Source organism: Argentina silus, assembly GCF_951799395.1.
Source record: "Argentina silus genome assembly, chromosome: 3".
NCBI classification, from domain to species: Eukaryota; Metazoa; Chordata; class Actinopteri; order Argentiniformes; family Argentinidae; genus Argentina; species Argentina silus.
In genome coordinates, this window is record NC_139657.1 from 25,044,790 (window position 1) to 25,056,546 (window position 11,757).

General features: G+C 40.6%; 1 protein-coding gene across 2 annotated transcripts in view; it reads right to left on the reverse strand.

Moving 5' to 3' along the window:
- The window catches only part of kitlga (kit ligand a), a 29,049-nt gene extending 20,844 nt beyond the window's left edge, over nucleotides 1-8,205 (reverse strand). The window contains exons 1-2 of one of the 2 annotated variants that reach the window (XM_083666103.1): nucleotides 7,980-8,205; nucleotides 7,785-7,827 (exon numbers count right to left, since the gene is read on the reverse strand). In XM_083666103.1, coding sequence (XP_083522229.1) covers nucleotides 7,785-7,811 — 27 coding nt within the window. In that variant the 5' untranslated portion in view covers nucleotides 7,812-7,827; nucleotides 7,980-8,205. The remainder of the gene's footprint in view (nucleotides 1-7,784; nucleotides 7,828-7,979) is intronic. The other variant, XM_083666104.1, reaches the window with a different exon arrangement.
- Nucleotides 8,206-11,757: the final 3,552 nt, after the last annotated feature.

An 11,757-nucleotide genomic window follows, 5' to 3' on the forward strand; every position in this document is an offset into this window, starting at 1 on the left:
CCTGAGGGATCATTAACAACAACAGCCTCTCCAGATACCCAGGCCTGTGCCCCTCTTCACTACATAATCTCATTACACAAAAACACAGGGCCATGCATAACATTAGTGCCACATGGCATCTTTGAGGCCATTAGTTTTTCTGAGGCAGACCCCGTTCCTAATCTCTCCTCTAAATCATTTTTCTTTCACTACTTTGCCAGTACGATAACAGTGTTGAACAACCATGTTTCATTAGATTCAAAATAGACTGGCAGGCAGATAAAAGCCGCTACCAACCCTAATTGCTGTCTCATGTGAGATGGAAGAAATGACCAAACTACTGCTTTTGTTCTCCAGTGGACATTAGGTCTATGACCCAGACTGTGGGGTCTGGTCATTGCTCATTGGATGGAATGGAACAACTCTCCACATGGTTGGGGAATCTACACTCAGAAAAAAAGGTGCTACCTAGAACCATTAAGGGTTATTCTGCTGTTCCTGTGGGAGAACCCTTTTGGTTTCCATGTAGACACCTTTTCACAAGGTTCTATACCCAAAGCGTTCTATATGGAACCCATAAGGGTTCATCAAAGAGTTCTCCCACAGGAACAGCCGAAGAACCCTTTTGGAACCATTTTTTTCTAAGAGTGCAGGCTGTATCAATAACAGACCATCAGATATGGCAGTTGTCACCTGTATCATATGATGATAAGTCATAGAAAACCATGTGAAGGTCTCATGTCTCATCACTTCTGACTTGAATGTCAAAAAATGTGTCTAAAAGTAAAATCTAGGCATGGGCATCTTCCTGTGGATGCTCAGCATATGGATAATTGTGGGAAAGTGAAAATGTAATTACATGTATGGCCTTGATACAGAAACAGAAAACATGATTGATTCCACAATGATGCAGTGAGCGACCGGCGCCCTCTCAAAATGTGTAGAAATCAAATTTGCATCTGCAAATTGCATTTTGTCTGCCTGTGTCCACCTAGGTGCACTTACAGAGGCTCACGTTAATTAAATAAACACTGAAACAGATAGCATGGTGGGCATACTGTTGAGGACTAAAGGCTCTCTCACTTTCATGTGGTCAGTTGAAGAATGGATTGAGTAGTCTCTGTGTTGACATACTGCACAGCCAATCAGCATTGATGATGACGATCACAATACAGTACAAACCCTCAGTTCTGGTAAAGATGCATTCAAACAAAAGATAAAAATGTCTGCTTCGTTAATTGACTTTGTGACTCCATCGAATCCCCCCTTTTGACTGTTTTGACCATAAAAAGCACCTGTGTGCAGTCCTTCACTTTTATCTACCACTCTCTGGAGGGAAATGGTCCACTTGTGTCCACCATCCAGGGAAATCTGATCTGACTACTGAACACCACAAATGGAGGGAGTGGATGTTGGGATAGAGAGGGCGGTGGGGGGACCATCTCAGCAGGAATTTGTTTTCCTTGGCAAAAAAACTGTCATACAACAAGCCCTTGTCGTCTCTTCGACACATTACTAAAGAAGACAGTAAATAACTAAGCCTTTCAAAATACAGTGAGCTATAGAAAATTGTTTGGACGACAAGGGAATGTGATAACATGGTTGCCAGGTGTTCCACCCTGCCAGCAAAACATTTGTTTTCCCTACATGAGTGATATCACAGTCACACTAAAGGTTAAATGTTGAATTATATCATGGTCGCAGATTGTCTTGACTTGTGAGAAGAAGGAGGTGTCATCAAGGGTCTCTGTTGGTGTTGGTGCAACAGTGGAACACTTCATCTAACCTGTCAAACCATCAGCCTCTAAGATCTTGTGACTTTAACTTCCTGGAGTGACAAACCCTACAGTACACAAGCATGTGATGATGTGGCTTGGGGGTGATTTCAGTCACTTTTTCTCATGTCTGGGGGAAGAAATCTTTGGTGGATGTGATTTTGTTAAAGCAAACTGTCATTTTCTTAAAGCTGCCCTTTGTAGTCCTTAATCTGTTTTTGCCCCATGAGCATTCTAAATTGCATACAGAATCACAAAATGGATGCCGCCCTGCACACAAACACACACTGTTCTTCTCTTTTAATTTTCCACTTGCAAAGACCCTCAACATAATTTTAGAGTCCCCTTAAATTTTTTTTTTTTTTAAATTGCTCCGGTCGGGCCCTCCCGAATTCAAATGATGCTTGGCGTACAGCCCAGTCACATGGGAAATCTTAATCATACAAATAACAATGACTGTTACTATAAAAATGAGGAAGTCATATTCACCAGATCAGTCATACCCAAACTGTGACTAATTATTTTTTCTTGAAAACCCCAAACTGCGATGAAAAAATGTTTTGAAAATAGATGTCATTGTCTTGCCTTGCCACGGCTAGTCAACATGGTACACAGCAAATGTTGGTCTGGGGAGGCAATTTATTTAATTGAGAATATTCTAGCCATTTTCTGTGCGCGCATACTTTGTATCTGCATTTGGTCAAGGCCTCTTGTTGCCTGCTCCTTTTATTGGAGTGAAACGTTATGGAGCGTTTCCTAACACAAACATACATCATAGTTCATTGAATACGAAAAGACAACGCATCTTCTAAGACTTTAAGTCTGCCATGTTAGCCAGGAAAGTAATTGTCAGCGCTTCCACAGCAAATAACAAATGGCATGAAAGGCTTAAACTCACTGACATACACTTTTCCACAAATCCATGCACAGAGTTGAGATGTAATTCAAACAACAACAAAGCGGGCTCTCTGCCACCTTTTTGGTAAATAGCTGAGAGATGGGGCTGGAGAAAATGTAATCACTGTCAATTTCATAGGCAGAGCTATGGATGCAAGGACTGACCATCCATGAGATAAAAATTAGTTTTAAACATGTTTTGAAGCTATACACTGTTTGGTTACAATTACATTGTTTACAAACAATGGAGTAAAACAAGCTTATATTTTGGGTTCTGATGGGGTAAGACAGTTGAACTAAGCTCATTTATATGTTATATTCTTCAAGAATCAATGGATATTTATCATTAAATGTCCAAAAATGTATGTACCAATTACAGATTGGCCCTTTAAGGTGTCGGTAATAGAAGACACTTGGCAAAAATGATTCACCTATTCACCCCCATTACTCAAAGCCCTGACAGAAGGTGCACCAAGATGACGGTGCGGTGGCTTCACAGCCTCTCATTGGCAAATGCATAGCGTGAGCAATCTTGTGTATAGTATATACATCATTTGTTACGGCCCAGGGGTCTTCTGACATCTGCCCAGAGCATACAGTATATGGCACCCATAACATCTCCTTGAAAAATCACACACGCTACATGACCGATTAGCTGTGTCATTTACGGAGGGGGTTTCTGTGAGTCGAATCTATCATTTACATCTAACAGCTTCTCTCTGCCTCAGTTATACTGTATGTATCATAGAGTCAGTATATAGGGCTAGATCTTAACGTTTAAGTTCAGAGTACTTTTGTGCAAATCTGCATTTACGAAGCATGATTAACGTGAAACTGGAAGTGTCATGGTCTCGGCTCATAATGTGCTTTAATGGCCATACACCTTACACACTGAAATGGAGTGTGTACAGTGTGGAGTGTGGAATGACCCAAATACAGTTAAACGTGATCATACGTGCGTATAGAGAGTAGTAATTTCTGAGGACATTGCCATGTTCATGCATAGAGCTATGAAGCTTGGTTCATTAGGCACTATCCTTGTTGCTCACAGTACCACATTGCTGTAAAAACAGACTCAGTTCCATGCAAGTCAAAAGGCACAAATGGACATGAACCCATAAAATCCTCAATTCTGTAGCTTGTGTTGCTATACAAAACATTCTGTTATATACTATACGCTATACAAAACATTCTGTTATATACTTACCATTTCAATTTGGATTTTTCTCTAATGAATCAATCAAAGATTGTCATATTTCCTGGGTGTATTCCATGGCTATGTTTGCTATCCTTTGATGATTTGCCCTACTCACAACTGGGCATGCAAACAATTGCTAAAGCTCCCTATCTGTACTTGGAATTCTGGCTCTCACTGTTCAACTTAAAATGTTCATGACCAGCCTTCATTTTACTACAACAGGTAGCCTCAACTCCCCAGACTCGCTAACATTTTCCAGCTTTTCAGCAGATGAACTCTAAGGTCCTCTTGGAATCTGGGGTATCGGGGAAAACTCTGGAGACACTGGGGGGAGTGGGGGGTTGCAGAAAGGGGTCGCACGCTGACAGGTCTGCTCTCATCCCCACTTTACGATTCCAGCTTGTCAGCAGATGAACTCTAAGGTCCTCTTTGAATCTGGGGTATCAAGAGAACCTCTGGAGACACGGGGGGAATGGGGGGTGCAGAAAGGGGTTGCATGCTGACAGGTCTGCTCTCACCCCTGCTTTATGATTCTTCCCTTGGGGGAGCCAAGCACATTTATAACTATATAGTGATCTATTGCAGGTAGTCAACTACGCCATGAGATGTATGGGACACAACCTTTGCTCAGATATATTCCCTTTCAGTCAGGTAGCGACCACAGAGGATGACTCTGCGTCCAGAGTAGAACTGGGTCGACCTCTGTGATCCAGGTTTTTTTCCCATAATGTCATAAAATAGTTGTTGATTTACTGAGCCACAACTCTGAGGGTTAAGCATCTCAAGTGGTCTGGAAAGTGTAATGAGCAGGCCTTTAGGGGGAAACCACTGGACAGTCCAGTTAGATTTGTGTGCTAGAAGAGTGGAATGCTGTGGCTCCAGTGTCTTAGTTCCTGACAGACTGGATGAGCTCTAGGCAGCCATATCAAGCAAATGCACAGGTGGACCCATCAGTTTGTTTGGATAAGGGATTATTGTTTGGACTATTGACCTTAAAGTTATATTATGGAGGATTTTGCCTGTGTGCCTGTAATCCTCTAAATAGTCAGAAATAATGCCTAGAAATGGTCAAATCTTAATGGTCAAAAAGGGTTATCTCGCCAATGTATGTAGCCCTTAAACAGCTTATCTCGCCAATACAGCTTATCTCGCCAATGTATGTAGCCCTTAAACTATGAATTGCGTAGGTTATAATGAGGTAAGAAATTGATTGACATTATAGGATTTAATAACCATAGACTCACCACAAGCAAAAAACTGAGGTCAACTTTTTGCAATTAAACCTCCATAGTGTATCTTTATACATTACTCATGTTTATTGTGGCAGAGAAGATATCATAGTTGCTTATTGCTTACTAGGGTTACTTACATCATACATTTCAAAAATAGTATTTGAAATACATGTGTTGCACCTTTGCTAAATATTTGTTCATTTACTTGTATGGCAAAAACTTGTAGGGACCACCAAAACTGGTGGCACCTGTAATACTCTGGGATAGGCACTGATAATCACAGAGCTACTTCTCCTGTGGGCATTGGCAATGGCAACTATTTATTTTAAACTCTACAGTAAAATTAAGTGCAGTCCATTTTTCTGTACAACATACATATTGTGTATTTCTATTGCAGTAGCAGCTTCAAGTGTGTTGTTGCCCCAAAGTGACAGCTATGTGCTCTGAGCCTCACTTACTGTATCTTACTTAAATGCTTAACCGTGGTTTTGGGCTTGTGTGTCAGTGAAAATAGGCACAGTGAGGAGGTCAAATAAAGAGGAACACAATGAGGGATGACAACTGTCAACAAGACCAATAACAAAACAAAGTTGTGGCTGAAGGTCTGTAGGATGCAGTCTAAGGAAGTGTCACCCATTACACACCAAAATGACTGCGATTACCTCTAATCACTATCCCTCTTCCACAAGCAAACCACTTATTATTTCATATTATTCGTAAAGTTAGAACTACTAATCTGCTGGCATGAAGTGACAAAACTACAAAAAGCATCCTGTTAAACCTTGCTTTCACTTGGGAATGCAATCTAGAGTCTATCTACTGTATGGCAATTTTACACAAGGAGTGTTGTTTTTAATGTTGAGCAAACGCTAAACAATATCACTTGTCAGAGGTTAGAGAGTGAGAGTTTCTGAATGAGTTAATTCAGCTCCTACTGTACTGATGGACATACAACTTCAACTATTGGGTTGTCTCCACACTATCCGTCTTCAGCTGGGGCTGAAGAGCTCTAAATAAGTAAGCTGATATATCCAGTCTTGGTTGTCTTGTAGCATTGACTACTGAGACATTGGGGACCCCTCAGGCAAAGGTCATAGGTTTATTTAATAGCAGGCAAAAACAACCAAGATTTTGAGATGTTGAAGGGAAAGTGTTTCAAATTCAGAATTCAATGGTACCATAAAAACAAGGAAGAGCGAAATCCCTGTGAGGCATTCCATCCGCCAACACAATGGAGTCAATTAAGCTCTATTCTAGGAAAGGTTTTCTTGAAATGAGAGAAGTAGACCAACTGTATTTATCATTTTCATGTCACAAGAACAAGGACACAAGTGAAAAAAAAATAAGAACAAACAAAAAGAATAGGAAAAAAATAAAATGAATAGGCTAAGTCAAAAAGTGTGTGTGTGGGTGTGGTGGGGGACACTAAGTGGCAAAACTCCAGTTCAATAAAAAAAATCCTTCCTGTTTTGCATTGCTCTGATGACGGCCATTGATCACACTATATCCTATGTAAGATGTGTAGCTTTAAAGTCAAAGAGGCTTACAGATCTCCAGTAATACTCAAGCAGCTACCTCCAGTTCTCCAAATATCTGAATGTGTATTTGTTTTTTGTTCTTCTTGGAATTAGATAAATTGATTAAATTGAGTAATACTGTAGAGATAAAAGTGAAAAACAACTGTTTTCAGTTATTTCTAAAGTCTGAACAAAGAGGAACATCTACTGTACCTGAATGTCAGGCTACTATGCAAACGCAGTGATAAGTGACGATGTACCCAACAGCAAACATTTAAAATATTACCCATATAATTTCTAAGAATTTATACTTTAATCTGACTGTGCAGTGTGCCAAACATTTGACCTATTACATCCAAAGCCAATATCATCTATTATCATTTTGCAGTAGAATGCGCCAATATCCTCAAACCAGGGCGAATGTAATTGGCCCGCACATGTTATTACAAGTATAGCTGAAAGGTTACTAAATAGCTCCAAGAGCTACAAGCCTACTGTTGAGCCGACAACACAACGGTTATGCGCGAAATGATCATTACTAGACGAGATTTAACAGGGATGCTATATAGCCGACCAGGCAGCAAATAGCCTACCAGCAAAATAACAAATATAAGACCATAACATATCATAGTGGTGATAATTAAGCCTCTATATTATCCAGGCAGCAAATAGTCTACCAGGAAGATAACACATATAAGACCACAGACCACATATGAGCTACTGCATGTGTTGACGGATGGAATGCCTCACAGGGATTTCCCTCTTCCTTGTTTTTATGGTACCACTGAATTCTGAATTTGAAACACTTTCCCTTCAACATCTCAAAATCTTGGTTGTTTTTGCCTGCTATTAAATAAACCCATAGTGGTGATAATTAAGCCTGTATATTATCAAAAACAATATGTGGTAGATGTCAAATGTGGGTTCGGACACTTATGCGGGGCATATTATTCGCGGCGTGCTTGGCCGTCAAGAAAAATCGAGTGAGGTGCGGGTTTCATGTTCACTGAGTAGCCTACCAGATAATATACAGTAGCCTACATATTCTAGGTTGATGTGGTCGTGGCGCTAATTATGATGTTATGGACACAAACTGAGAGGTTATACTGTATGTCATTAATGATTTTTTCAACTCATGATTGTTTTTCATTGATGCATTTGTTTCTCAAAATGTACAGACACACACCTTTCTTTTCCTTCCCACTTGAGCCATTGGAATACGCGCATACCTGCATGGGTATAGAATAGCTAGTCAGACTATAATGTCACCTCAGAAAAATATGTAAATAAATAGGTTTGTCGGAGAATGCAGGATCCGTTTAAATTAATAATGATAAATTGCATACAAGTAAGGAAACGTGCAGTTTTAATGTTAACTTACTTTTGACTTCTTCATATGGAACGAGAGGAGTAAAATCCAATGTATGCGAAACCCTATTTTATTTTACTTCTGCGGGGAGGAAAGGGGTTTTCATTATCCCGCGTGCACATATCCAATGCCCTAGTCAGTAGTATCCAAGCAGGGAAAACAGCTTAAACCCTTAAAACTGCCGTGATGATAGGTATCCAGATACACATATCATAGCAGCGAGCGCACAACCGGGGACTGCGAGACCTTGGTAAGTTGGAAGGCTTCATGAGACAACCTCTTTTATGCGTGCGTGATTCAAGTGCCGCCCACACAAACTGCTCTGCCTGCTCTAACGTTTATCACACAGTCCTCGTCGGCGGCAATTGATATACACAGGTAACTCTGCTGTCAATAACTTGTATGCCAATGGAAAATATGTTGTATGTATCTCGAATTCGGGACGACTTCTCCCTCATTTTCCTACGTTAACCAAGCGTTGTCTCGATTCCATGACATCATCCGCACGATTTCCACTCGACTGTTTGGTAGCTATAATTGTGGCAGAAAATACTGTACGATATGCTGGCTCATCAACAGGTTAAAACCTCAGACATCGAGGTAGACACTTCTAACGGATTTGTTTGAGTGATAGCTTTAAGCTTAAAGTCTTAGCAATGATCAAGTGATCCCAATTTACCTCTAAGCAGGGGCGTCATGGACGCAATATTTTAGAGGAAGGAGTTGGGGAATTTTTTGGACACTTGAAATAACTTTCCTGCAATCTACATAATCCCTATGACTAATTGTATGTCTAAAACAAGTCGTATTTTCTGCATAGTTTTTCCATACATACCCGTTTAGCTGTTGTATATTACCAGTCCAGTGTGCCTCATCCTCCAGGATCTTTTTCTAAATAATTATGATAAAACATGGTCATAAACTTTAAAGTATAGTAATTCATTTAACATGAATTTAACATAAAAAAATGTAAAACAGGACAAATATGAGGGGGCACATGCCTCTGCCTCTAAGTATTACTGTATTGTGTGCCAAAGTATTTCCAGTCTACTGTAGGTGTCACAAGAGGTTGCACATCACCACAACTTATAGTAGGTTACAATTGTGTCAAGTAGGTTGGTGATGTAATCTACACATACTGTTAAACTACAGCTGTAAGCTACAGCTACTATAGGACTCATTGAATGAATAGAAACTTTAATGAAGTTTTCAAGGAATGTAGGAATTGTGTTATTACAGTGTAGGTCAGGGTTCACGTCATTCAATTTATAAAATGTGAAATCTAGGGAATATCACATTACTGCAGTATTTAGGCTAGGTGTTTTAAGAATGCATACTGTACTAATTAGTGCATCAGAGTGATAGATCCGAATGGCCATGCTGACTTCAGTGGTAGATCAATCTTGAAAAAAATCCCATCCCATCCTCATACTATTTTCAGTGTATACAAATAACACAGTACAGGCAGAGGGGGTGAATTTGCCAGTAGCTGAACCCTGAACCCTTCTGGCTTTCTTCTATGGCTAAGGGCTGAGTGTGGTTAGTCCCTGGATGGAAATTATCAAAAAGTGGAAGCTAAAAAGGCGCTTGATGGGGCAGAGTATAACAATAGGAGAAACTGAGCAACCAAAAATAAAATGCTAAATATTTCATGGGTCTACAAAACACATAGTCCCAGTCACAGAGCTTGAGAAAAAGGCTACCTGCATTCAGTGCATTTGGAAAGTATTCAGACCCTTTTTCCACATTTTGTTATGTTAAAGCCTTATTCTAAAATGGATTAAATTATTTGTTTTCCTCATCAATCTACACACAATACCCCATAATGACAAAGAGAAAACAGTTTTCAGAAATGTTTGCTAATTTATTAAAAAATAAAAAACTGAAATATCACATTTACATAAGTATTCAGACCCTTTGCTATGACAGTTATGCATCCTGTTTCCATTGATCATCCTTGATGTTTCTACGACTTGATTGGAGTCCACCTGTGGTAAATTCAATTGATTGGACATGATTTGGAACACATCTGTCTACAGTTGACAGTGCATGTCAGAGCAAAAACCAGGCCATGAGGTCAAAGGAATTGTCTGTAGACCTCCAAGACAGGATTGTGTCGAGGCACAGATCTGGGGAAGGGTTAAAATAAAATGTCTGCAGTATTGAAGGTCCCCCAAAACACAGTAGCCTCCATCATTCTTAAATAGAAAAGGTTTGGAACCACCAAGACTCTTCCTGGAGCTGGCTGCCTGGCCAAACTGAGCAGTAGGAGGAGAAGGGCCAACGTCAGGGCGGTGACCAAGAACCAAATGGTTACTCTGACAGAGCTCCAGAGTTCCCGTGTGGAAATGGGAGAACCTTCCAGAAGGACAACCATCTCTGCAGCACTCCACTAATCAGGCCTTTATGGTAGAGTGGCCAGATGGAAACCACTCCTCAGTAAAAAGCACATGACAGCCCGCTTGGAGTTTGCCAAAAGGCACCTAAAGGACTCTCAGACCAAGAAAAACAAGATTCTCTGGTCTGATGAAACCAAGATTGAACTCTTGGCCTGAAATACGTTTGGAGGAAACCAGGCACCGCTCATCACCTGGCCAATACTATCCCTACGGTGAAGCATCATGCTGTGGGGATGTTTTCCAGCGGCAGTGACTGGGAGACTAGTCAGGATCGAGGGCAAGATGAATGGAGCAAAGTACAGAGATCCTTGAAAAACGCTCTGGAGCAGGTTAGAACCTCAGACTGGGGCGAAGGTTCACCTTCCACCTACTGAGTAAAGGGTCTGAATACTTATGTAAATGTGATATCAGTTTTTTATTTTTAATAAATTAGCAAACATTTCTAAAAACCTGTTTTGGCTTTGTCATCATGGGGTATTGTGTGTCGGTTGAAGAGGGAAAAAATACATAACAATGTGGAAAAAGTGAAGGGGTCTGAATACTTTCCGAATGCACTGTAGATCACACACAACGCGTCTCGACTACCATCTTCGTTTAGGCGGTGTGGCCATTCTCTGTACTTCACATACAGTGGGGGAAATAATTATTTGATCCCCTGCTGATTTTGTTAGTTTGCCCGATTACAAAGAAATGAGCGGTCTATAATTTTTATGGTACTTTTGTTTTAACAAATAGACACAGAATATCAACAAAAAAAGTCCAGAAAAACATATTATATAAAGTTATAAATTAATTTGCATTTGATCGAAGGAAATAAGTATTTGATCCCCAAGCAAAACATGACTTAGTACTTGGTGGAGAAACCCTTGTTGGCAAGCACAGAAGTCAGACGTTTCTTGTAGTTGGTCACCAGGTTTGCACACATCTCAGGAGGGATTTTGGTCCACTCCTCTTTACAGATCCTCTCCCAATCCTGAAGGTTTCAAGGCTTTTGCTTGGCAACTCGAAGCTTCAGCTCCCTCCACAAATTTTCGATAGGATTAAGGTCTGGAGACTAGCTAGGCCACTCCATGACCTTAGTGTGCTTCTTCTTGAGCCACTCCTTTGTTGCCTTGGCCGTATGTTTTGGGTCATTGTCATGCTGGAAGACCCATCCACGACCCATCCTCAGTGCTCTGCCTGAGGGAAGGAGGTTCCCGTCCAAGATCTTACGGTACATGGCCCTGTCCATTGGCCCCTCAATGCAGTGAAGTCGTCCTGTACCCTTAGCAGAGAAACAACCCCAAAGCATAATGTTTCCACCTCCGTGTTTGACGGTGGGGATGGTGTTCTTGGGATTGTAGCATTCAGCATTTCTCTCCCTCCAAACACGAAGAGTCGAATTTATGCCA